Genomic DNA, 26,294 nt, shown 5'->3' with positions numbered 1-26,294 from the left:
TCCCCTTTAGGATAACCCTCTCTTTATAACCTTAATAAAGGATTGATGGATTCTTTTGTTTTTCTTTTAATCTGATTTTATCTATTTTATCTCAAAACATCACATGCAATTTAATTAAAGTCTTCAAGGAAGAAAGTAAACAGAACTTGTTGATACTTAACAAGTAACAAGAACCCCGATTTGTCATAATTGTCTATGTCTAAAATACCCTCATTGGCAATTCTTAGATTTATGATTCAAAGCATACTTATATACGTGCCAAAATATGTCTTATAAACTTGAGCAGTTTGAATCATTCTGGTTTTTCATTTTTAGGATTTAATCGTTTAAATCTCTGTCCATTTTATTCTTACTGTTTTTGACCTCGCTTATGCTCTATTGAGAATGATATGGTAAAATCTTTGTCTTGGGGTTCTCTAGCTTTTTTTTTTTGGAGGCGGTATGATTATCATCAAGCTTATCGAGGTGAATGGCATATATGCCTCTAAATTTAATGATCCGTCAATATGACATATTATGACTTCCTCATCATGTGCCAGCAATATCCAGTTTAGCCACATCCTCAGTCGGTCATACTAACATACAGAATCTCGATATCGACTGTGTATCCTGTAATACCGCCATCGGTATCACACAGCTTACTGATATGATTATCCCCACTTATATTGGTACGTATGTAGTGTTGTCATTTCAAGGTACAAGCTGGTGTTACGTGACAATGACTATGATATCAGATATGATATCTACATCAGACGAGTTTCCCGGATCGTTAATCGAGTGTTCCCATATGTATTTCCAATTACATCACAGTGATCTGTATTCGTCTCTCGGGGCAACATTTGGATCGGCATAGGTATATCCTGTTCTTCCTCGACTCGATCTTCATTATTTTGGTCTTGAACAAATTCAGCCAGCTCGTTTAATTTTGCGCTCGAATCCATATTTTCGGTTCCAACTGTTTCCACTATGTCTGTGTAGATTTCCATATCTGTGTACTCCTTATAAGTTCGGATTTGAGCGTCTAAATCTTTGGATATATATATTTTTTTTTTCTGGTAATTTTGATCTCCTCAATTGTAGTGTTGGTTATAATTTGTTCATATATACATGTCTTCCCAAGAAGACAAAGGAGTATTTTGTAGTCATTTGGTAAAGAGATATTTGGGCTCTGGATCTGCCTTACTGTATATTGAGGGAGTTGTAGATGCGTAAAAGTAGGTATTGCTTCCTGGTGAAACAACTTCAAGTTAAACACGAAATAAACATTCCTACCTAACACCCTGTTATTCGTTCCTCGTAGATAGAATAGAGATATCATTGTGTCTTGACCATACACTTGCAACTTAACCTTTGGATGGTCCATTGTGACCCGTATTCGAAAAAAAAAACAATGGAATGGTCATTCATGTTGAATGGTGAAACTTCGTAAGTGTATTTGGGAGAGTCAACATAATTGGGTGTGCCATGTTTTAAAAGTAGAGTATCGCAACAATTTATGACATGGCACGTAGAATGCAAAGGATGAATGCGTGATGGCAAATGCCATCCCATAAAATTGGTACCTTTTTTACTGTCCGGTCTAATGATAGAATTCCGAGCCGGCTTGTTTCGCGCTACATATTCCCTTTGTGTAGCTTTGTGTCGTAAGTTTATAGCTTTCTAGTCATTCACTATCGTCTTTGAGTAAAAGCCTATTGAATGTCGAAAGTCTTTGAACTGTCCTTAACCCTACAGAAGAAGCCAATGACTATTTTTTAGGAAGTCTTGGACATATAATTTGAAGTGCAATCCAACCCAATTGAATTAAATGAGGACCTGCCATGATGGACACCAAGGCCAAAACGAGACGATTTATTACTTCTTTTGCCGAGATTATGTCTGTCAATTAAAAGTGTAATTGAGTTCAAGGCTACCTTCAACTGGGGCTTTCTTGTTGGAAATACACTTGTTTTTAAGGGGACCGCTGGACAATAAATACGGTCTTTTAACCAGGCCCAATATCATTGATATGAGTTCCTACAGCAGGATGCTACATGAATTATGACACCTGTGAATGGCATTTCCAGAAGAAGTAGGGGGAATGATTTTACTGGTGCCTGATGCACTGCCAATAATTTTTTTTTTTTTTTAATCAAAAGCGATATTCTACAGGAAGAAGAAAAAAAGCTACATGACAGAAAAAATCAGACATGTGAGAATAGAATTTTGTTTTTCAAATAATATCCTTATACAAAAGGAAAAAAAAAAATGTCTGTGGATCATGGATATTACAGATTTTAAATGATGGACGATCTCCATGGATTGCATATAAAGTCTTTTCCATATCCGTGTCTTTTTTCCAATGGAGATATCCCTGAAATAGGATATGTCATTAGCTTGTCATCTTTTATTTTGGCACATTAATATTGGGGGATCTATATGTTTGCGTTTACACCATTTTCGACTTTTATTGCTGATCGGAATGACAGAGAACAATCAAGACATATTATGGCTAGAGCTAACATTGGTAGTACTTTGAGCCCACCCATAGGCGCTTAGTTGGGGAGTGTCGTTTGACCTTCAAGAAAGGAGATACCAAAAAATGCACCAAAGAAAACACTCAATTACAATAACATTTGTGGACATATTTCTCGTGCAAAAACAACCCGCACAGCTTCCGTTAATATGCGGAAGTTTGACCTATGCATTGATATATCAATTATTTTAGGTTCATTAATGACAGGTTTTATAAGGTTGTCAAATATAAATACAGATCTTCATTGTAATTTGGCCATCGTATCAAGTATTTTAAAGACTTGTTCTTTATTACCGCTTGCCTCTATGACTTCTCATAAAGAGTGACTAATGTTGTTATGAGCATGAACAACTGAACCTTTAAAGTCAAATCAAGAATCCTTTTTATTTTACATATTTTGTTATGAGTTATTGTATTGACGGTTATAGTAGAATGTTAATCGACATCCATTATGTTTAAATACCAGTCAATTGATATTGAGATCATCCAAACTTGTTTGCAGCAAAAATGTTGCTAAGACGACTACTCAACAAACTGCGAAGGCATTTTTAACGTGATCCTGGTACATTACTATTGCTTATCTTTCGCCGGCGCAGTATTTTTTTTAGTGGTCCCTCTCCACAAAAAAAGAAAGGTCCAGCTTCGATCGAATTATTTCTGTTGAGGCCTTCGCAAGGAAATTTTTATTTCACCCCTAGACTCATTCTATCTAATTGTTGCCATATGTATATTATGAGCTAGAAATAAAACTAGCCTAATAAATTGAAGTAGTCTCTACCTCCTTGACAAATAGACACATGGGATATCGTCAATATGCATAGATAAGATAAAATGGTATGGGACATGTTTAAAAAATATTATCCGAAAGTGGTAATAAATAATTTCGCCCATTTCGGCCTAAACGGACAAGATTTTTTTTTTTTTTTTACACGTCCCGCTTTGAAAAAAAAAAAAAAAAAATATCCGGGTACATTATTAAATGACAGATTCGTGCCCAATCTTTGATAATGAAAGCGTCAGGACATGCTGAATGACGCATAGCAGAGTAAACAAGGGGATAAAACGTGACAAATTGACTAATTACCGGATTCTAACCCGTTAGAGGGAGGAAAAAGGGACTGGTTACAATGCAGATTGATTTTTAGCCGGGGGAATATGAACAATTTTTTTTTTTTTTGAAACAGGTTGGAATCAAACTGGAGCGGTGTCTTAGAAATCTCTACTAGTAGTTCCTATTCGGGTTTTCTACAAGATCTATCTGCTTCTTTATCTTCTTTACATTTTTTTTTTTTTGGGCACTTTATGGCAATTGTTACAACATCTATGGCTAGACAGACGACAAAGGAAATAACCTTTGACAATTTGGACAGCGCCACTATATCAACGATGGAAAATGATGAAAACAGACGATTGCACAACATTCTTTCTTCACCTGAGCAGCTTGCTTATTTCGAGACCTATTTACAGGGAATTCATGCTCATGAAAACTTGCTGTTTATTGAAGCCTTATCAGAATTACAACATGAAAAAATTTCCAAAAATATTGAAATCATTGTTCACAGGTATTAGGGAGGGGAAAAGAAATTTTTGAAAGAAATTTTTGCTCAGTTAAAAAAAAAAAAAATTTAATTTTAGAATTTGGAAAACTTTTTTAACTTTTGATTCGCCATTGGAATTAAATGTAAAGAGCAAAGAACGTATTGATAGCTTCTTTCACGCACATAAGTGGCAAGTCATATCTAAAACAGATGCCCAGGATGTTCTGAAAGATGCTGAAGTTGAAGTCAAGATATTTTTGGTAATTCATGGGCAGTTTATTTTAAATTTCGAATTTATTCTGCATAGGCTGACTTTATATAATCACACCCAGAATGAAAAGATCATTGAATTCGACAAGATTCACAGCTTTGAAAGGTAAAAACTCTCTTCAAACGCACAGACGATTATTTTTTTTTTTTTTAAAAAAAAAACAATTATTATGATTTAGAATTTTTCATGCACCAACATGTAACAAATACCAGAAAAGGGTGGTGATCATTGGAGGAGGATTTACAGTAAGCATTGATGTACCCAAAAATAAAAAAACTGTAACCCAACATCGCTAACACGTTACACAAACACGCAGGGTTTCACTGTAGCTTCAATTTTAGATCCCATGCCACGTTTTCATGTTACTTTGATTGATACCAAAGGTAAATAGATTAAATGTCTATCCTACACTGGAATATACTAAAAGAACGTTACTTTTTTCAGACTCATTTGAGTATACCCCTGGCATGATCAAGGTTTGTCAACCTTATTTTGTGTGATTTCCATATGGATTCTGATTCACACACACACAAACGCTTACATATATGCTTTATTTATAGCTGTTAGTGAGACCTGAAGAAACGTCGTCACTGAGAGTAAGACACGATGCCTATGTAAAGGAGGGCCGGGTCATTATTGGGTATGCCGAGAAAGTTGTCGAAGATGCCAAATCCGTCAAAGTCAATAATGAATATGTAATCTAACTATATAAACATTCGATTTTTTTTTTTTGTTACAGCTTCATTTACAATTATTCTATTAGGTTCCACTGGACTATCTAGTCATTGCTACGGGAAGTACTTATATGTCAAAGTTAAAGTCATTTGACACGTCATCGCTTTACAGATTATCTGAACTTGCGGCAGAGCACAACGCATTAAAGCAATCTAAATCAGTTTTGATTATTGGTAGTGTAGACCGTTGCAACCCCCTCCCTTTTTTTTTTTAAGAAAAAAAAAAAAAAAAAAAAAAAAAACTTTTTTTCTGACTCATTTTCTTTTTGCTGTAGGTGGTGGTTTGGTGGGATGCGAACTTGCAAGCGAAATAGCCACACATGTATACCCTTCCCCTTACCAAAAAAAGAAAAGAATAACAATCGTTGATTCACACTCTAATCTGGTGCGACGAAGCTCGGAAAAAAGACAAGCGAATGCTCTGAACTATCTGAAAGGTCTGGGTGTTGAAGTTGTTTTGAATGAAAAGATTGTGGATTTTGACTCGGGTGATACTAATTCTTATTTGGGATCAAGTGGGTGTTGCTATGCAGGTTATGATAAAGTGTTTATGGCTACGGGTACAACGCCTTGCAGTGAAATCTTTCAAGGGGATGGGGATGTCGGGTTTGAATCTTCTGTAGATCATTGGGGGAAAGTGCGAGTGAAGAAGACGTTGCAGTTGGATCATTATAAATTTAAGCACATCTTTGCGGGTGGGGATGTAACCAACGTTACGGAGGAAAAAACGGGTTATGCTGCTACTTTGGCCGGTGTTTGTATCGCTAGAAATATTTGTCGACTTGAGAAGAACAAGGCTCCATTAAATCAAGGATCGAAAGGAACATTGCCTGCCCCTTCAAAGCCTTTGCATGGAATCGAATCGCGCGGCGGTGTCGGTCGACGTAAGTTTTTTTTTTTTTTTTTTTTTTTTTTTTTGATGAAAGTGGCGTTTAAGTTTGAGATTTTATTTTGTTGACATTTTGGAAGATAGAAAACCTAAATTCTTTAAAAAGAACTTTTGCATTTTTAAACCCATCTTGGGCAGCATTAAAGTATTTTGATGAACAAGAATTCTTAAACATTGTACAAGGCGAAGCAAAACTATCTACGACCGCAGCGATTGGAAGAAAACCAAAGGTTCTAAACTTACCCGAGAAATTCTACAAAAACGCAGACAGTTCCAGCAGCAGCAGTGTATATAGCGTGGGCAGTATTTTTAAACAACAAACAAATCATCAGCAAACCCATTCAAAGAGTTCGGATTCTACAGGGACCGAGACAAGTGTGCGCATTTCAGCTAAAAATCTATCGGGATCAGATATTATTTCAACGAATATAAATGAAGCTGCAGGGATAGCCTTCTCAAACTGCACTTGTGGCATGACACAAACTAAACAACACACCTCCGATCAAAGTCATGTTGTTGAAGATCTTGCTTGGCCTCAAGTCGAATTAAAACCACGCCCACTTACACCTACAATCTAGCCTAGATATCCCTTAGAATATACCACACAAGTAAAAAAAAAAAAAAAAAATTACCCCATTTCCAATAAATTCATTGCACATGTTAGCATATAAAGCTTGCAACTTTCATATTATTATCCCACACACAAGTAGTGATAATATATTTGTTTTCTTTTTTTCTATCTTGTTTAAATTAATAAATCAGCAGCCTGACCATTTTTGATATTATTATTTTTTCTTAGGTTGCTGTGCCCAACATGTGATGACGGAAAGCAATCCGTTCGCGAACCGACACACATTATGGAAACAGTAACAATCAATAGAAGACGGAGCCTGAGAGTTGGTAATACAATTTCCAGTGGACAACATTTTTGCGGTAAGTTCGGGTAAAAAAAAAAAAACAGGTGGATAAAGCATTGACCTTCAGGGTGAGATGAGTCTGGATTTACGTCATTCTATTATTATCATAGAATGACGTTTTTACTACAAACACTATGGAGAGGAGTTTTCTAATAAATTTTTTTTTTACCCATTGTCTGTGGTAGGCGTCATATTTACTGAATTAAGCAATCCCGAAGATTTATCAGAATTAACAACAGACATTGTTTTCATTGAAGAAAGTTATAAAATTAACCCTTTGAGAGAGTGATACAAGTTGTGTTACGCTATTCCCACCAGAAGTCCTGTGACATTGCTGGCATCATTTAATGTCCCACAGATTCTCTCCTCACCTTGATCTTTCCTCTCCCTCCCCCCCCCCCTTTTTTTTTGTCAACCGCACCCCCTATTTGTGTGCACAGTATTGGCGACAAACAACAGAAAAGTTGATTGAACATCATGCAGAGTAATTGTCAAAACAAAAAAGTGATATTACGCTGCATGCGAATTTTTTTTTTTTAATAATAAAAAAAAAAGATTGAAATTGTAATCGACCGTGTTTATTTTGATTTCTATAAAAACTTTGACAAGCACCAAACTGTAATTATGGTCAAAACGTTTCATATCAAAATCATAATAAATAAAAAGGGTTGTACAAAATGACAAATTCACTGCAATCGCCACCATTATAGCTTAATACGCAAGAGGGGTTTGATTTCAGGAGGGACTTGTTGTTATTTTTTTTATTTTTATTTTTAAAAAAAAAATTGGTGTTACAGGTGAGGCACAGCTTTTTTTTTTCACTTTTTGCTTCCGAAGTGTTTATGTGTGTGTTACTACTAAAGCAGCATATATAAAAACTAGATAAAAAAAAATTGTTTGTTGTTATTCGAAAAACCTATATAACCTTCCCTTTTTTCCTCCATATTTTTTTTTTCTTTTCTTCTCTCTTTTTCTTTACATTCTGTAAATTTACTATATATATATATATCTGTATTTAACACATACACCTACACACACACACACACAAAAAAAAAATGGATGCATCAACTTTAACAGCCAAGGTAGCCCTTCATCACTGTGTCGAATTGAACAAGCCATTAACAAAGAGTTTATTTAGATTTTGGAAGATACACCTTTTAAATATCCTTGTAAAATTTACAAGGAAAATTCGATACCCATCATGAAAGATTACAATATTTCTGATCAATGCAAAGAAATTGGAAAGCAAATTCTAAACATGACAAAAAACCCATTGGTAAATTATATCAATTACTGAAAACAATCGTCATCATTTTTTATTTAAAAAAAAACAAAACCTTTTTTTTTTATTTTCATCCCGTACCCTTCCCATAGTCTCAGCATGTCGATGTTCTTATTCCCAAAATGGACAGAAATGATTGTAAATATTATAACGTCGCCCCCCACGCGTGCGACTAGGGGACTAGCTGCAATGTCATTTATGCTTATACATATTTACTTAGATGCTAAAAAGCAAATGGAACACTTTAAATCATTTTTTGGTCATAAATACTCTGAACCACAACAACAACAACAAACCGAATCAAATGGTCTGATGCAAGAGGTAAAAAAAAAAAAAAAAAAAAAAAAAAGCTTCTTTTGAGGCATTATTATCTAAAGCTTGATAATAAATAAATTTCTTATTATAGTCGATTGATAACACAATCACATCCCGAAATGCATTCATGTATGAAACCAAAGCCATGAAAGCCATTCGAGAGTTCATCGAAACGGAAGAAGCCTATGTCAGTGCGATTGAAGATCTTGTCACCACCATCATGAAGCCTATTCGCGAATCCATTGTCGATCCCAACAAAACCTCAATTTTGGATCAGTATTCATTTAACCGAATCTTTATTAATTTGGACGATATTGTTGATGTGAACAAGGCATTTTTGGCATCATTAAAACAATACCAATATGGAACAACAACTGAAACAATTGGACAGATTTTGACTAGTCATGTAAAAAAAAAAAAAAAAAAAGTTGCATGTCTGCTGTATCACTTTATTCAAGTACTAACATCACTTTCCCTTGTGTAGATTGAAGCCTTCAACTGTTACAAAGTATACCTTTTGGGGAAACCCAACTCCATGTCTTGTCACACCGAAAATAAGAAACAAAATAAAGTTTATTATAAATTTCTTGTCAACAACAGTCTCAAGAAGAACTTTGGTGTGAATGATGTTTTAATTCGACCTGTTCAACGTATGGGCAACTATGAACTCCTGATCAGAAGTAAAGTTTAATTATTTTTTTCATTTTTTTTTTTTTAATCTTACTCACCTTATGCATTAGAAATTAAAGATGCCATGAATTCAAATGACCCAGATATTGCCAGAGTACAAGAAGCTGCATCCAAGGTGTCCAACATCAATGACATGCGCTATGGCTCAGACTCCTCTTTGCTCAACTTGTACCACCTTATTCGTGATGCACCGGTAAGCGATCTCTCTTTTTACTTTTATTTAAACATACATAAACAAACCCTAATTGACTAATCCGCTTTTGTTGTTGTTATGATTAGGCTTCTTTAATTCAAACCCGAAAATTACTAGGTTACTTTGATGCATCTGAACTCTCCTTGTTGACTGGAAAGACCAGCCGGCCAGTGACCCTACTCGTATTTACAGATAAAATTATGGTTGTGAAACGCAAAAATTTTAATCTTCAGTCCAAGGAATACCTTGAAAATATTGAGGAGAAAGTCAAGGTTGGATCGACCAATACGATTTTACAAAAGGCCAAAGATGTCTATACTGGTTTGCCGCTCGAATTTAAGGGATGGGTTGACATTCGAAGTGTCGAGATTTTTAATGGTTTAAAAGGTAAAAAGATTACACCAAATAAAAAAAAAAAGTCATTGGTAGTACAATAATCGAACGGACCGAATAACCCTTTTTTTTTTTTTTTTTGTTGTTGTTTAGCGAGACCTGATTCCTTCTTTTTAAGAACTTGCCTACCAGAGTTGAACCCCAATGCTACCGAAAAAGAATGTGAAAATTACTTTCGAAGAAGTGACAGATTGTTTTCGATGTGTACCAATTCCACACGAGCTGGTCCCTACAAACAAAAGAAGAACGACTTGATCTCCTTGTGTCAAAAACAACAAGCTATTGCTAAATTAGAAGGTGTGTTGTATTTTCGGGACTTTTTTTAAATTGTAATGTCTGTTTATTTTTGTCATCATATTCATGTCATTATGTACTTTACTAGATACCACTGAATTGTACCACGAAGACAAATTCAAATTACCAGGATACTCTCATTTTTACGATCAGGATTCTTATTCAAATGCCGAACACAAGGTATATTTTTTTTTGCCACGTTTATGAAATCATTCTTTGCTCATTGTTGTCTTTTAGAATAATATCTTGATTGTGTACATCGAGGACAAATATGCTGCTGCCAATATCGATCTAAACTCCTTATTGACGGATGATGTCTGGATTGTCATTCTTCTTACGCATCATGAATCGGGGGGTTACAAACCTACCATTCGTTCCCGAACAAGCTTAATTCCTATCCGTGAAATCAGTCGTGAAATTGAATACGAGTCTATTGTTGACACCAAGCAAAGAAATAAGGACGCTCCTCTTGACTTTATCGATACCTTGTGGAATAACTGTAAGTACCCAATGAATAACACTGTCCCCCTTTCTATTTTGATATACTTAAACTTTTGTTGTTGTTGTTGTTATTTTAGTGTTCTTTTATGAACGAAGACTTCGAGCTACGGAAGCTTATTCTTGCGTGAATGACAATTTATTACGTGATAGAGCCAGATCTCGTTCCAGAAGTAAATCTCTTACGCGAGTTGCCAGCAATATGAGTATCGGTAAATTGTTTGCTAGGTCCCGATCAACATCCCCATCAAGACACTCCTCCTCCAATGAAAGAACAGATGATGACGATGATCAGACAGCAGCAGCATCATGTGTACCTGATCCTATCTTTAAAGTAGCCAGCGTAAACAAACATACGGAGAACGAGTTCCGTGGGCATTATGCTCCCACCACTATGTCTCACAACAGGACTTACTCGGCAGGATATTTTTCTGCGGCTGCTACTGCTGCTGCTGTTGCTACTAGTGCTCCTATTGCCGTTGCTGCGGATAAAGGTTATAAACTCCCCAGGATCCACACTCAGCCTCATAGACATAGTAGCGGACCTCTTTCTGAAATCTATGTGCGTGATGATCATACTTTTATCGAACCGTTTGTGGGTAGCACCAATTATGAAGATAACTCGAATGGAAGACCCTGTTACAATTATCAGTACACTGGTTCGCTTTCTTCGTCGGCTAAACTTGATGAGATGTTATTCCAGAGCTCACCGGAGCATATGCGAAGACCTTCTAGTGGCGGTAGTAATAATAGTCATCATTCGTCTTCTGCATCAAGTGAGACGGATCGCACACCACCTCGTGGTCTGACAATGGGCGGTTCCCTCAGTAGTAACACGAGCAGTGTTCTCAGTTATTTCGAGAACCATACGTTTACACCTCCCTACGACTCGAGTTATCGTACTAACAATAGTATGGCGAATGACGAAAGGCTGATGAGCACCATTGACGGATCAAGACGATCGCATTTTGGTGGTACAGGCAATAGAAAGACTCCCCTTCATCCTAACCTTTTTGTGAATCCTCAATTCCCTCAACACCGTTCTCAAACCACACCCAATATGGTGGCCAATCATTTGTCCCAATTCAAGGATGAGGTTATTGGTATGTTTGATGATTATGTTCAATCTGGACAGTTGCCACGCTCTCAAAAGTCGATGGGTCATTATCATCCTCATTCTCATCCAAATTACGATGGTGCTCAAGGCTTTAAATCGGTAAGTTTTTTTTTTTATGAAATGAAGAACATGTGATGACAATGATACTTATTGTATTTATAGCACTTGGTGTCAAAGATTGATAAGTTGATAGAAGACTTGCATCCCAATCAGCTGAGATAAGTATGCCTATACCTTTTTGTCTTTCCATTGTAAATATTTATACCCACAGCAAGAATTTCCCATACGATCCCTTTTAAGCCTCTTTTTTTTTTTCATACACTCCTTTCTATACCCCTCCTACTCCAAAAAAAAAAAAAAAAAATACCCTATATGATTTTTTTTTATGTCTTCTTTATACAAATAAATAATTTTTTTTCTTTCAGTTTTCTTCTAATTGTTTCGATGCCAAAAAATCTTTTAACCTTTCTGCATTAAGAACATATCTGTCATGGCTTTCACTGTCATGCACTGACATTGAATAAGTCACGGCCTGATTGTAATGCTCCAGGGCCTTTTCAAATTCAGCCTTCATTTCCAACATCTTTCCCAAATTGTTGGATGCGACGCCACCACATTGCAAGCAATCCTGGTCTTTCACATTTTGAGCGCACGATGCCAAAGCAGCCTGGGCCCAGCCCATGGCTTCGTCAGTTTTACCCAAGGCGTACATGACTTCCGAGAGTTGATTTTGCACAATGGCTTTTAAACAAATGGCCTCGTCTGGTACGGATTGCAACGATTGTGAAAGTAACGGCAGAGCCAATTGAAAGTGACGTTGCATGGCGTATAAACTAGCCAAATTCAATGTGATTTTTGATTTGAGCAAAGGTTGATCCTGTGGTAACTGATGAAGGGACCAAGCCAAGAATTCCTCTGCACGAGCAAAATCGCCAATGCGTAAGTATAAGTCACCCACGTGTTTGGCAGCTTGGATCAAACGGACGGAATGCTCTTGGACGTCCAGCATTAATTTCCAGGCGCGGGTATATTCGGTGATGGCCTCCAAAAGGTTGCCGGCGTGGGCTTCGTCGTGAGCCAGACGAAGTCGGAGGTCGATGACGGTAGGGGAGGATTCGGGTAGATGCTTCTCTTCCAGAGCGATGCGCAGTGCTTCTCGTACATAGAATGAGGCGACTTCGAAATCGGGAGCGATGGATTCTCGGATATAGGCACCGTGAAGTAAATTACGTGCCTGATAACCTAATTCGGAAGGTGTGGGATGCATGACATATTCAATGTACCAATGGGATGATTGCCAAACAAAGGCGATCGCTGTTGTCATGGATAGAATGGTATAGCCAGTCATTTTACCTACCATTTTGGCTTGATCCTTGAAACGATCCATGGCTTCTTTGTATGGGTTGGTCGAGAAGTTGGGTTCTTTGGGCTCGGTACGGTGCAAGTGGTGTCTGGATCGGGTGTTGAAGAAACGTTTGTTGAGACATGGCTGGCTCGTCTTTTTAGCACTGGTTCTCAGTGCACTTGCGATTCTTGCAATGGACATTTTGCAAAAAGGAAAAATATATATATATATAAAGAAACCCCTGGAAAAACAAAATAACACTGACTTTAAGCGGGTCGTGTCGCCTATTTAAAAAAAAAAATTTGGAGGCATCTTTGAAAAAAAGATGGTCTTTATTGCAAAGAGACAACAGTGTTTAGATCAAACATGGCTTGCATTTAGATAGATGTAAAATAGCATTGAAAGATGGTCTACTCAGTGTATAATTAGACTTTTTGTAATTGATATCCTGAAGCTTTTGTTTGTTTTTGCTCCTGGTATCACCCATCGACCCTTCCTGATGATATACCTATATGTTTTGATAACACATCTATTCTAACGTTTTATTCATTTGGCTTGAAACTGTATTTCTATGCAGCTCAAAGATGCTTAATGTCTTGGGAGAGAAACGAAATCCACTTTTGAAAGAGCGACCTTTTTTTTTTTTTTTGTGACTTGAAGGGGAACGCGTTCAGAGAGACCAACGCGCTGGAGAAGAAAAAAAAAACAGGTTCCGTTTTTTTGAATTTTTATAAATATATTCTAAACTCTTTCCTTTTTTTTTTTTTTTTTTTTTTTTTATTGTATATTTGTAATTATGAATATTGATGAACCCATGGATACTCAGGTAACTGAGTTCTCTGATTCCGAAGTTCCTACATTAGCCTTTTCCAAAACCCTTATTGGTACACCCAAAGCGCACAAAGTTGGCGATTTGACTGCCCTGTTGAAGGTAAATGGGCCATTTTATTTATAATATATATATATATACTACGGGGTTACTGAAAAAAGAAGGGAATACCTTAAATAGACACTTCATGAGGAATTAAAAGCGCTGGATCAGAATGTGGATAAAGAGTCGCTTGCTACAGTGACCGAAGAACTTGTTCATAAACAAATTTTAAAGAACACCAACAAGACGAACAAGGCGTTAGCAGCGTGTTGTCTTGCAGATATTATTCGTCTGCATGCACCTACATGTCCTTACACCATTGAACAAATTCGGGTTAGCAGAATGGACGCAAAAAACACTGGAGAATAAATGGGCTAATCTCTCTCTCTTTTTTTTTTTCTTGGGGTCGGTAGGAAATCTTTACGTTTTTCGTGAGCCAACTTTGTCAGTTTGGAACAGAATCACCTGATTTTCAATACCACTTTTATCTTTTGGAGAACTTGCAATCGGTGAAAACATTTCTCTTATTGAATGAGATTGATAATGCCGACGACATTGTGCTTCCTTTAGCTGACGATTTCTTCAAGGTGACTGAAAAGTAAGTTTTTTTTTTTAATGAAGCAAAACGACGCCCCCAAAGAAAGGGAAAACGGGGCGGTGTATGACGAATACTAATATATATATATATATGCAATAGGGGCACGTTGGCTAGAAATGTCGAACTTTGCATGACCGATGTCTTGATTCAATTGCTTGAAGATGTTGGACTTTTAGGTACAGAATTAACAGAACTTATTTTGGAGAAATTCGAAAAGTTTGAAAAGGTAAACCAATTTTTTTTTTTTTTTTTTTGTAAGGGGAAGGGTGTTTGATATTAAAAGTATTCTATAAAAAAAGGGATCTACCAACCCAGCTTATTTAATGGCCTTGGATATTTGTTACGCATGTCCCAACATCATCCAAAGAAGAGTATGCCAATACTTTTCGGACGCTTTGATCACCGTCAGTAGCAGTGAAAGTTCTGTTGAAGAATTTGAGGATTTAAAGAAAGCACATCAATTGATTTTAAAGATCAATGCCACGACATCGGATTTGTTATTGAACGTACTGCCTCTTTTACAAGAAGAAATGAGAGTGGATCAAATCAACGTACGACAATTGGCGACGGAGATGATGGGACAGTTGTTTGCTGATCCTACCTCTACGGTGGCAGAGAAATACCCTCTCATTTGGAAGACTTGGCTTGGAAGACGCGATGATAAATCCATTGCGTTACGTACAAAGTGGTTAGAAATGTGTGTTGATATCTATAAAAACCACCGCGAATCCATTCCTGAATTAATTGGTAAAAAAAGCAAAGAAGAAATATAGGATGTTTTAAGATATTCACCATGTTTTTTTATTATTATTATTATTCACGGATAGAATGTTTCAAGGAGAAATTATCGGATCCCGATGACAAGGTGCGTTCAACTGCTTGTAAAGTACTTGGTGAGATTGAAATGGAAAACGACTTGAAATCCTTGGATATCCAACTTTTGAAATCCGTTGCGGAAAGAACCAAGGATAAGAAGAGTTCTGTTCGATCTGTTGCCATGAACACCATTGGTTCCATCTACCAAAACTGTTATTTACGTATTGAAGCCAATGATAAATTGGCTATCGAAAAAATTGGTTGGATTCCTGACACGATTCTTAATCGTCTTTATGTTGGTGATCCCTCTGTTACGTAAAGTTTTATACATATATATATATATATATTTTGGGTGGGGCGTACTAACTAAAAAAGCATATGTATTTAGTATGAATTTGGAAAGTACATTGCATAAATTTATTTTACCCGAAATCGAGAATGACGCAGAGAGAACCGAAAGATTGATTACGATGATTGAGTCCTTGGAGGAGAAGCAAAAGCTTGCTTTTACCGGTCTTGTCCGCAAGAAGAGCGCTTTCAACAGCAACATGCAGAACTATGCTAAATTGTGTCAAGACCACATGAATAACGCAAACCAGAGTGAACACGAGGTATTGCGATCGGATGAATTTATGAAATATCTGGCTGCCCAATTCCCTGACAAGGCTAGAACATTGAACGCACTTCGATCTTTCTTGAACCGAAAGAGTGATAAGGATATCAAGCTTTTGAAAGCCTGTATTGATTTGGATCGTGATTATAAACGTGTGTGTGCGGCCAAGACGAAATTGTTGGCTAGTTTGAATGAAGATCAATCAGCGATTGTAGAGATTTTCCAAGCTCTTTTGAATCGAGCCTGTCCACTTTTATTGAACAAGACCAACGTACCGCAATTATTAAAATTGTCCAAGGTGACAAAAGGAAGAAGACGTACTGTATCTACTCAAAAAGCCGTTCTTGCTCAAGAGTTATTGAAGGAAATCTCCATCACCTATCCTACCATGTATAACTCTTTCACGAAGGATATTATTGCCGAAATCATGAATGACAATGACAGTGCTGGTAATATTTTTATTATTATTATTATCAAGAGTACAAAAAGAGGTTTTACTGACAGAGAAAAAAAAATTATTATTCTAGCTGATGAAAGTCTTGAGATTCTTGCTGAAATTAGTAAGGCCAAGAATGGATTAGTGAATTACAAACCGTGAGTTGATGATTATCCAATACGAAAAAAAAAAGAGAGAGAAACTAACATGAATTGAATAGTGATGTGAGTGAACGATTGATGAGTTACATTGCGAATGGTAGTACAATTCAAGCAGAACACGCCGCTACCGCGTTGGGTAACATGAAGAATGCAGGTGTTGTTCTTGCTGATTTAGCCGCCAATATGTGTGACGAATTATTGCTGGATTCTTCCAATTTACTTGCTAATCTTACAGGACTTGCACAATTCGCCTTGTATGCGCCTGATTTAATTACACCTTCGATTGATTCCATTATTCGATTTATTGAATCGGATCTTTTGCAAGCTGAGACAAGCGAGGTAACCTTTTTTTTTTGAAACATAGGAAATGATTTAACAATTTGTTTTTTTTTTGTTTTTTTGTGTATGTAGCCTGAGGAAAGAAATAATGATTGGTGTGTCTATGAAGATTTACCCGAATTATCTCAACAAAAGATTATTGGTGTTCGCTTGTTGGTTAATTATTTAATTGCTTGTAAAGAAAGGGTAGAACCCGAGGAGTATATTTCCAATAAGATTTTTACGATTCTTTGGGACTTGTTGGACAGATCCTGTGATGCCGCTATTACTGATGGCACTTGGTAAGTTTTGTTATTTGTTATTTGTTATTTTATGTCTTTTGAGGGGTGAAAACTAACACAAGACTGAAAAAAAAAGTGCTGCGGAAACATCTCACCTTCGCCTTGGTGGATCGCAAGCGATTGTATCACTCACGACGTATGCTAAATACACAAACGAATTGACTGTTCCCAAATTCGAACGATTGGGTATTACATTACAAGATACTTGTTTTTATGTCCGATCCGAGTTTGCCGAGTCCTTAATGAAGGGACTTCAGACGGAGCAGATCCATCCACGTTATTACGCGTTGCTTTTCTTATGTGCGCATGAGCCTGAGGAGGTGTTATTGAAGCAAGTGAAGAGTTTTATTCAGAAGCGTATCTCTGCCATGATGAATGTGAAGGGGGGTGAATCTTCTGTGTTGGATTCATCGCTTGTACGATTGATCCATATCTTGGCGCATCATCCTGATTTCTCGGTTGCTACAGAGGATCTTGATATTTCTGCTCAGTATATTCGATTCTATCTTAGTTGTGTGGCTAATCCTGATAACGCTTCGTTCTTGTATCATATTGTTCAAAAGATTAAATTGTCCAAGGACATGGTATCTCCCGAGTTGAGTCAAGTAAGTTTTTTTTTTATTTTTTTTTATAAAGATGTTTTTATTCATTCATTTTGTGTGTGTGTGGTAGAATTCGTATGTGTTGTGTGATTTAGCTGGTGTGCTTATTAAGAACAAATGTAAGGATGCTGCATGGCCTTTAGTTGCTTTTGAAGGCCATGTATCACTTCAATCGAGCCGATTGTATCGTACTTTACCTACCGGTACCATCCAAACGGAAACCATTAAAAAGAGTTATTTACCAACTGAGTATGTCCAACAACTTGAGAAGGAACATGGTCATAAAGCAGGCGATAAGGTAAAAAAAGAAAAATTGATATATATATATATATATAAAAGGGAAAACCAGTGTATTAACAAGTATATTTTAAAATGATTAGAGATCCAAATCTAGTGTATCTGCTACAAACAAGAGAGTCAAAGTTTAGAACGTCCCCCCCCCCCCCTAGTTTTTTAAAAAAAGACAAAAAAAAAAATCTATATAGTGAAATAAAGCCTATTTTTTTTTAAACAATAAAATAAAAAAGATGAATAAAAGAACATTCATCCTTGTTGAGGTATATATTTGTCTACAGATTATGTGAACACGGCAACCATGATGTAACTTTTTTTTTAAAAAGATAAAAGTAAACCCGGATAAGCAAAGGATAACCATTCCCAGTTGAAATTCAGACGAACAAACAAAAAAAAAAATGAATTTTCAGACGAAATGCTCCCAAAATTTGTTTAAACCAGACCCTTCCTTTTGCAAAATAAATAAAAAAAAAAAAATCGCAGTAATACTTAATAACAAAATTGCTGGGGGGGGGGAAGCAGTGTGGAGTCAGGTCAAGAAAAAAAAAAAAGGACTTTCTTCCGTTGTTCTTTCATGCCTAATGGATAACGTGGGTTCAACATCTCACTTGATGCGGCTCTTTCATACGACGCAGCAGCATAGTCTATTAGGATAAATAGTGTCATTTACCGTTTTACTATTTCTTTGGGGGGGGGGGCTACTAAATCCAGATAGCCAAAAAAAAAAATAGTGATGATTTAATGTGAAAGAAGTCCAAGGGATCCTCTTTTTGACACACTATCTACTTTCCAACTGTTGAAAAATGAAAGACCTTTTACATAGTCCAATAAAAAAAAAGCATCAAGTGGGATTTATAGATATGAAAGGATAGTAGTGTAAAAAAAGGTGAGGGGGGGAAAGGCTAAGGAGATAAAGAAGCGCGACGTATTTACTTGACAGATGGGTTCAATTTTAATCTCTTTGTGCTTTAGAAGACTGCCCTAGTTAAATGAAAAGGTTAGCAAAAAAAAGTATTTACCCAGACTTACTTCTTTCAAGTGTGACTGTAAAAATAAAAAAAACGACGATATTTTTTTTTTTTTTTTTTTAAATGGGTGTGTAGAATGAATCATGATTACGTGTGATAAAAAAGAAGTCCTTTCATCATTTGAAGGAAATGCCTATGCTCTCCAATTGAATGGTGAAAGAAAAAAAAAAGAAAAAACATTAAAAATACTACAATAAAATATGCAAAGCAAAAAAATAAATAAAAAAAGTGTGATATTTAACATGAAAGGATTTTTTGTTTTCTGTCATTGCGTATATGTGATATGTTTTTATATTACAAAAGAGGGTGAGAGTGGAAAAGGGGGGAATGGGAGGAGTAAGAGGAGGAGGGGGGGGGGATTATTAAAAGGGAGGAGCAGAAGAAACAGAAGTAGTATGTGATGGATGAACAGACGGAGGTTTTGCAATCATATCTCTCAAGATATGACGCAGATAGGTCTTGTAAACGGAGGTAGCACTGGGAGGTTGACGCGTGAAGGTAACACCATATTGTTCTGCTTCGTGCACTTTGGCATACCAGATATCAAGCTGACGAAAGAATTCTTGATGTACATAGGCTAACGTATCTTGTACAACTGGGAATAATGATACAGACCAGACGGGAATATTGGCTTGACCTTTGACTTCAATGATATTATCATGTTGCTCCAGAGGCCACATTCTTGTCTCGTCGTCAAGGATAAGCGGTAATGAAAAGGACGATCCGATGGATTTATCCTTGAGTGCGCAGAAAGAATACAGAGCCAATAAATCTTTGGGGGGACGTCCTGGGTCGGGTGATTTCTTGATGTAGTCATGTTCACTTCGAGCAGAGTAAAGAATACCTCTAATTCTGGTTCTTTGAGGATCGAGTACGTTCACAACGTTTTCCACATAATTCTGGTCGCTATTGTAATAATAATAATAATAATAAAAAAAAAAAAAAGGATTAAATATTTTGGAAGATGGGATCTTTTTGGAGGTAGTTACCCAAGGGAGCAAACGGATATATCATAGAGATTTTGAGCCCATTCGAGAAACTCATGTACTCTTTCGGTTAATACGACTCTTCTACCATCTTTAAGGACAGCGACACGATCTTTACATTTGGGTATATCAATTTCAGGTACGTATCTCTCATTTCCTTCGCCGACCAACCTGACGAGGGTATCATCTAAATCCAGGACGAGGGGTAACTTGCGTTGATAGATGATTTCGTTCATGGAGTCCTTCACGATGCGTATCATGTCTACGTGTTTAATGAGATAGCCGAATAACCACATTTTATCTCTAGAAGGTTTCAAATGCAATTCGTAGAGTTCTCCGTCGGCGGTGCGCATACCGACATAGGCACTCTTTCTTAATCCATACAGGTCTTCAAACCAGTAGTTATCAGGGTAAGTAAATACAAAGTTGTGTTGGATGTTTTTTTTGGCCATAATGACAAAGAAGCCACGAGGGTAGGCGCCTTGGATTTCATACATGTCTTCCAGTAATACTTTGGGTTCATCGCCACGATAAAAGACTTCGTGTGTTTTCAGTTGAACTTCCAAATTGTTGTTTGTAGATGCATCACCTTCATTATTGTATTTGGCCCGTTTTGGGGGTTTCACGTTAAGTGGTTGATCTTTCATGACGAGTTTGAGAGATAACTTTGGGTTCCAAAGGTTAGGATTACTGCATAAAGTAGGACCAAAGACCATACTACTGGTAGCGGATGTGGGTGATAATCTGGTAGGTGCTAAAAATAAAAATAAAAATGTACATACAAAAAAGTTGAGTGATTTTTATAAAAAAAATTGAGATATATTTATACCATTAATGCGAGGCGATATAATATTGGAGCCACTGGGACGAAAAGGAGAAGGTAAAAGAGCATTGATGGGTAGAGCAGGGTTAGCTACTCGTTGTGGTTGTGGAGGAGGAGGAGTGATTGTACTATCTCTGGAGATAGCCAGGTGTAATGATGCACCTAATTGATATAAAGGCTGGAAAAAAAAAAAATAACATTTATATGTGAAAAAAAAAAAAAAAAAAAAAAATTAAATTTTTGTGACCTTTGTTTTCAATCTATTTGTTGTCTCTCTCTCTCTCTCTCCTATTTATAAAATAAAAAATAAATAAAAAAAAAAACTTACCGCTTTACTAACAACTGGTGCAGTGGGAGCAGGCAAATGATTTGTAGCGCTGTTACTATTTCTTCTGTTGTTTGATTTGGAGCTGGATCCATTCAACATGCTTGATAAGTCCATTGATTTGTTTTTTTTTTTTTTTTTTTTTTTTTTTTATTTAATGGATTTTTTTTTTTTTTTTTTTCTGTTATGCTTAGGGTGTGTGATCCTTAATAGTTCTTTAAGCAGTATAAAGAAAGTTGTTTTGTTTATGTATCGGTGTTTAAAATGGTTCCTTTTTTCTTTTTTAAGGGTGTGCACTTAGTGGGAGTTTAAAAAAAAAAAAAAAAAAAATTCAAAACGTATTTTCCCCCCTTTGAGTTTTTTTTTAAAATCAAAATTGAAAAGAGAATAGTGAGATTTCAAAAAATGAGATTCCGTTTAATTTATACTAAAGAAAAAAGTCGGCGATTAAATATACCGGCCAATCAAAATAATACGTTTTTTTTTTTTTTTTTTATTCAAAAGGTGTGTGCGAACCGGAACTGTATTAAAAAAAAAAAAACAGGGGTGGTGGGGAGGGACTCAAAATTTATTTGTTGCTAAAGCCTCGACATAGTTTCTTGATGGCTCGTTCGTACATTAAAGGAGAATGGTCCATAAACATGGTACGAGTAAAGACAATTTCAGAGAAACGAGCTTCTACATCTTCACAACGACAAAGGACAACCTTGTGTTGTTCTTTAATATGGGGTATTGTTTCAATTAGATAAACTGTGCTTGGTGGATACATCTTTTCTGAATTCATGTCGGCTCGCATGGTCTTAATCATGGCCCAAAACCATTGGTCATCTTCCGTCACTTCTTCATCCTTCTTTTTCTGAAGTCGACCCACCACGCGTGAAATGATTTCCTCTGCCACATCAGCCTCTTCATGTAAACTGGTAGCGACATTCTTAAAGTCCTTGACCAGTCCCAGACTCAAACTGCTGACGATATCATAGCCATGCACAACCGAGGTCACCAAACCCGAACAATAATTACTGAGCGAAAGGGACATCACACCGGGTGGTCCATAAGCGTAACAATGAATGGGTCGTCCTGCAGGAAGACCTGATTGACTCGACGTCACAAACGATGGCATAAGACTATCCCCCCCTTGTTTATCTCCTAATAACACCACTTCATTCGTATCATGGATGATTTGTTGACTCCATAAAACACATAATAAGCTCGCCACACCTCCACCCAATGAGTGTCCACAAAGTACCAATCCATAATCAGGGTAACTTTCTAATCCTTGTCGAATCTTTTGATACACTTTGCCCTTTTCTTTTGATAATAATTGCGCTGCATCAAGCATACCACGATGCGCCTTAAACACCTTTTCCTTGTCCGTAGGCAGACTGAATTCACTGTAACTCATGCTCAAATCTGTCAATATATCACTCAGTCCTAACGTACCACGACACGTCAACACAATTGCCTTGGACGCATGATCTACCGTCACGTAATGGACAAGAGCATGAATGGATGGGTTATGTAGATGTAAAGGGGATCGGTCGGTATAGCTAGATAACAGGATATCTTCAACGGAGTTACCAGTATGATGTGCAAATGCATGATGGTTTGGATGATGATGATGAGAATTAGGTAATATGGTGGGTATATCTCCAATACCGAGAATACGCATAAACGATTCACCATAGGCTGCACTAGCGTATCGCATGAAATGCTCGATATTGTTGATGATGTGATTTTTGGGGAAATTCCAACCATGATCGTAATACATGATTTCTTCCTCCTGGGGTATGGCATTACTACTACTAGTGCTGCTGCTGTCGGCGGCGGCGGCGGCGGCGGAAGTGACGGAAGTGACGGAAGAGGAAGAAATGCTGGGTATAGGTGTATTGTAACTGGTTGTCATGGACAGACTGGTACAGCTAGAGATGGAATTGGATCTTCTTTTTGTGTCTGTGGTAGTTGTGACCAGACAAGAGGAAGAAAAGGAGGCATGACGTTGACCAGGGGAAGAGTAACGTCTTTCGGTTGTTATGGGAGGAGGTATATCATCGGTTAAGAGGCAAAAATCTAGGTTTTCTTGTCGGTCGACCTTTTGTTTTCTTCTCTTTTCGGAGAGAGCGCTTAAGATGAATTGAGGGGGATCATCTGTATCGCTATTGTTGTTGAGGAGGGTGGCCAGAAACGAGCCATTTTCTTCATCATTTGTTTTGACGATGATGCGTTTATTATAGACGGAATCGATGGGACAGATGGTTGTTGTCTTTGTTGTGATGCAGGTAGTTTTGGTAGTGACATTGTAGACGTTGGCCTCATCCTTTTCACGCTGTAATAAAGCGTTTAGTTCCTGAATGATGATTGTATCGTCGCTCAGTTTGTTTTTGGTGGTGACAACAGGTGTAGTGGATTCGTTTTTCTTGAACTGAATGATTTTATCGGTATCGACTTCGTCCTTTTCATCGGTGACGAGACCTTCCCAAAGGATTGTGATGGGGATTTGTTTCATCATTCGCTTATGTGTCACATTTTGTAAGACCGCAAATGCAGTGAGCGCTTTGGTGAGGCCTGCCAAAATAGCTACTTTTCCCTGTTTGGCCAGCTCGAATTCGGGGTCTTGTACGAGCTCACGGTGGACAAGTGTGATAAATGATGCAATGGCTCTAGAAGTATCATTGGCTCCAAAAATGCCGTCTACAATTCGTACCGATTCCTCCGCTGCCTAGAATTTACAGGTGTTACTTTTCTTTCTATTTTATCAGTTTTTTTTTTTCGTTGTCTCTTTTTCTTTTACCTTTAAACTAGATTGAATTGTTCTGGAAGTAAATTGTAAACCTGACATGGCAAACAATTCTGCCAATGAAAAGGTGTGACTGACAATATAAAGTCCAATATTTGTATATTTTTCAAGCACCTTTATAAACAAACTGTTATTATTGTAGAGTCGTCTTTATATAAAAATTAGGATGTTGGTTTATAATGAAAAAAAAAAAAGGTTCCGGTTTTGGGGAAAAGGGGGTGGGTGTAAAATATATAAGATGAGGGTTTTTTTTTTTACCTTTCTTCTTGATCTGGAGAAGCGCATACTAAATGATCATTGTTGTGCAAGTTCTTTGCGGTGATGATGGCATTCGTTAAAGCGTTCCTGGATAATCCCAAGGATAAAGAAGTTCCATACTTTGCGGCTTCAAAGATGGCATCAAAAAGTAAGGAAGAACATCGAAGTGAAATTCGAGTGGCTAATGAAATAGCTGTGACCATATTGGCAATGTTCTCCGGTAAAAGTGGTTCGTCTACCAATTTCTCCTCATGGGGTGGTATAGGTGATAATATCATATGTATATACCGTGTGAATTAACAACAACAAAAAACAACAAAAAAAAAAATTAATAGAAAGGAAAAAAAAAAAAAAGAGAGAGGAGAATTACATTATTTATAGTCATTTTTCAGATCTGCACAAGGTATTATAGCAATACACACAAACTGTGGCATATTTTATACACACACCAAAAAAGAAGGGTCACATGAAAAGTGTGGGGTTTTGGTTGTGTGATGCCGTCATCACATGCACCTTATAAAGGGTTTAACTTGTTGAATGCAATGAAAGTAAAAAAAAAGTATGAGCAATGTACTGATAAATTCTGAAAGCTAAGTAATCCTTGTCTGTGTGAGAGATGAATATAGAAAAGGGATGAACAGGTTTTGGGTTAACCGGACAATATGAAGCATGAGACTGGATAATTCCCCACACACACACACACATGCATATGTTATGAAATAAATGCTTCTTTCTTCCCCCACCTTTTTTTGTTATTGCATATGAAAGATCATCTGCACCCTTTACTTTTTTTTTTTAAAGAATCCTTCATGGACCTTTTTTTCACTCGACAGAAATATATTACATAAGTGACAAGGTTTGCTTGTTTGCTGTAAACAGGTTGTACAGCTGGTTGCACTCGTGATTTTTACCAGACATAAACCCTCCCCCATTTGTTGTACCACATTTACATTGGCCCTGATTTTTGTTGTATTATTTTGTTGCGGTAAAAGTGATTTTTTATTGGATGATTTGTCCAAGAGATGAACCTATTCTCAGGAATGAGGGGGGGCGACTTCATGTAAAAAAAAAAAAGACCTCCGTTTACCCATTTTTTAGAAAAAAATAAAAGGATCTGCAAGATGAAACAGATGAATAAATTGACATGATCAAAAAATCTGACCTTGTATTTTTTTTTTTTTTTTACCACGCTGTCTATACACGCGAGGGGGGGGGGGGGGGGGGATATAACCATAAAGTTTAAAGATTTTATTTTGGGGACTGCGCACACACTTTTTTTTTTTTTGTTAGTTACATAAGAGTTTTGCTTTGCACACGCAAAAAGTGTGCATATTATTGACGGGGAATGTTCTTTCCGCTTTAAAATGTTGATTATTATTATTTTTTTACGCCAAATTCGATTAAAAAAGAAACAAGCTAAAAATAACACTTGATGAATGAAAAAGCTTCTTTTTTTTTTTTTAATGGGTGTTGAGAGCTTGTCAAAATTGAAAATAGTTTGTCAAGTATAGATGCATCATTCATGGTGATAGATGATGGATAGATTTATTAGTACATGCACTGAACATTCTATTTATATATATAAAAAAAAAAGGTTACCTATAATTGTTATGTGCACCCTCAAAGTAAGTTTAGGGACAAACGTCGCCTCCCTTGTTTGATATTTAAACCTGAGGAATTTATTTTGGGGGAAAAAAAGGTCCTTTTTCTTTCACTCTTTGTTAGATTATACACATAATACATGAGGCTGATGTAACAAAAGAAGTGATACCTTGAATAGAATGCTAAAGCTAGTTTTTTTTTTCCTCGCGGATAAAAATAGTGCAGCGCTGCATAACCCATCGTCCAAATATATGGCGCAGACTCTATCTTTGTTTCCCCCTTTACTTTTTAAAAACGCGTTAAAGCAGCAATAAGTGCTTTTATTTTGAAAGAGGTACGCAATTTATGAATAAGAAATCATTCCAAGAAAAATAGCTTTTTTGGTTCTCTTGTTATTTTTATCGGTGGAAATGAATCAAAGTAATCCACATTCACGTAGTAGTTCGTATTTTTTTATTCTCGCTTTCTTCCTAATG

General features: G+C 36.7%; 7 protein-coding genes across 7 annotated transcripts; 3 read left to right on the top strand and 4 right to left on the bottom strand.

The window, feature by feature from the left end:
- Positions 1-375: 375 nt before the first annotated feature.
- On the bottom strand, positions 376-1,565 carry EV154DRAFT_553790 (uncharacterized protein; the record flags this gene model as incomplete). The annotated part of the gene is made up of 5 exons (XM_051605150.1): positions 1,273-1,565; positions 1,184-1,240; positions 748-1,027; positions 585-659; positions 376-484 (listed from the first exon to the last, which is right to left on the bottom strand). Exons 1-5 carry the CDS (start codon positions 1,361-1,363, stop codon positions 376-378), a joined length of 612 nt encoding a protein of 203 aa, XP_051454988.1. The 5' UTR covers positions 1,364-1,565.
- A 2,336-nt stretch (positions 1,566-3,901) lies between these two features.
- EV154DRAFT_425564 (uncharacterized protein) lies at positions 3,902-6,525 on the top strand (the record flags this gene model as incomplete). The annotated part of the gene is made up of 10 exons (XM_051596256.1): positions 3,902-4,077; positions 4,151-4,313; positions 4,386-4,429; positions 4,503-4,569; positions 4,641-4,707; positions 4,769-4,800; positions 4,885-5,019; positions 5,088-5,235; positions 5,334-5,942; positions 6,032-6,525. 10 exons carry the CDS (start codon positions 3,902-3,904, stop codon positions 6,523-6,525), a joined length of 1,935 nt encoding a protein of 644 aa, XP_051454987.1.
- A 1,254-nt stretch (positions 6,526-7,779) lies between these two features.
- Positions 7,780-11,968, top strand: EV154DRAFT_307578 (uncharacterized protein). Its single transcript, XM_051594892.1, has 12 exons — positions 7,780-7,946; positions 8,003-8,284; positions 8,367-8,467; positions 8,553-8,867; positions 8,946-9,141; positions 9,202-9,344; positions 9,431-9,731; positions 9,831-10,034; positions 10,120-10,211; positions 10,269-10,530; positions 10,610-11,745; positions 11,809-11,968. The coding sequence occupies exons 2-12, from the start codon at positions 8,269-8,271 to the stop codon at positions 11,866-11,868; spliced, it is 2,826 nt and encodes a 941-aa protein (XP_051454986.1). The 5' UTR covers positions 7,780-7,946; positions 8,003-8,268; the 3' UTR covers positions 11,869-11,968.
- Positions 11,928-13,233, bottom strand: EV154DRAFT_517394 (uncharacterized protein). Its single transcript, XM_051602502.1, has one exon. It carries the CDS (start codon positions 13,190-13,192, stop codon positions 12,068-12,070), a length of 1,125 nt encoding a protein of 374 aa, XP_051454985.1. The 5' UTR covers positions 13,193-13,233; the 3' UTR covers positions 11,928-12,067.
- A 1,550-nt stretch (positions 13,234-14,783) lies between these two features.
- EV154DRAFT_425483 (armadillo-type protein) lies at positions 14,784-18,136 on the top strand (the record flags this gene model as incomplete). The annotated part of the gene is made up of 10 exons (XM_051596248.1): positions 14,784-15,207; positions 15,288-15,488; positions 15,652-15,789; positions 15,853-16,338; positions 16,417-16,483; positions 16,546-16,825; positions 16,898-17,106; positions 17,183-17,711; positions 17,779-18,006; positions 18,089-18,136. The coding sequence occupies 10 exons, from the start codon at positions 14,784-14,786 to the stop codon at positions 18,134-18,136; spliced, it is 2,610 nt and encodes an 869-aa protein (XP_051454984.1).
- A 1,256-nt stretch (positions 18,137-19,392) lies between these two features.
- On the bottom strand, positions 19,393-20,663 carry EV154DRAFT_425497 (uncharacterized protein; the record flags this gene model as incomplete). The annotated part of the gene is made up of 2 exons (XM_051596249.1): positions 19,393-19,936; positions 20,020-20,663. The coding sequence occupies 2 exons, from the start codon at positions 20,661-20,663 to the stop codon at positions 19,393-19,395; spliced, it is 1,188 nt and encodes a 395-aa protein (XP_051454983.1).
- Positions 20,664-21,732: 1,069 nt separating this feature from the next.
- Positions 21,733-24,494, bottom strand: EV154DRAFT_425521 (uncharacterized protein; the record flags this gene model as incomplete). The annotated part of the gene is made up of 5 exons (XM_051596252.1): positions 21,733-22,298; positions 22,353-22,941; positions 23,629-23,880; positions 23,953-24,072; positions 24,246-24,494. The coding sequence occupies 5 exons, from the start codon at positions 24,492-24,494 to the stop codon at positions 21,733-21,735; spliced, it is 1,776 nt and encodes a 591-aa protein (XP_051454982.1).
- Positions 24,495-26,294: the final 1,800 nt, after the last annotated feature.

This window comes from Mucor mucedo (assembly GCF_025094135.1).
Source record: "Mucor mucedo strain NRRL 3635 chromosome Unknown EV154scaffold_84, whole genome shotgun sequence".
NCBI classification, from domain to species: Eukaryota; Fungi; Mucoromycota; class Mucoromycetes; order Mucorales; family Mucoraceae; genus Mucor; species Mucor mucedo.
This window is presented reverse-complemented; position numbering and strand designations above follow the sequence as displayed.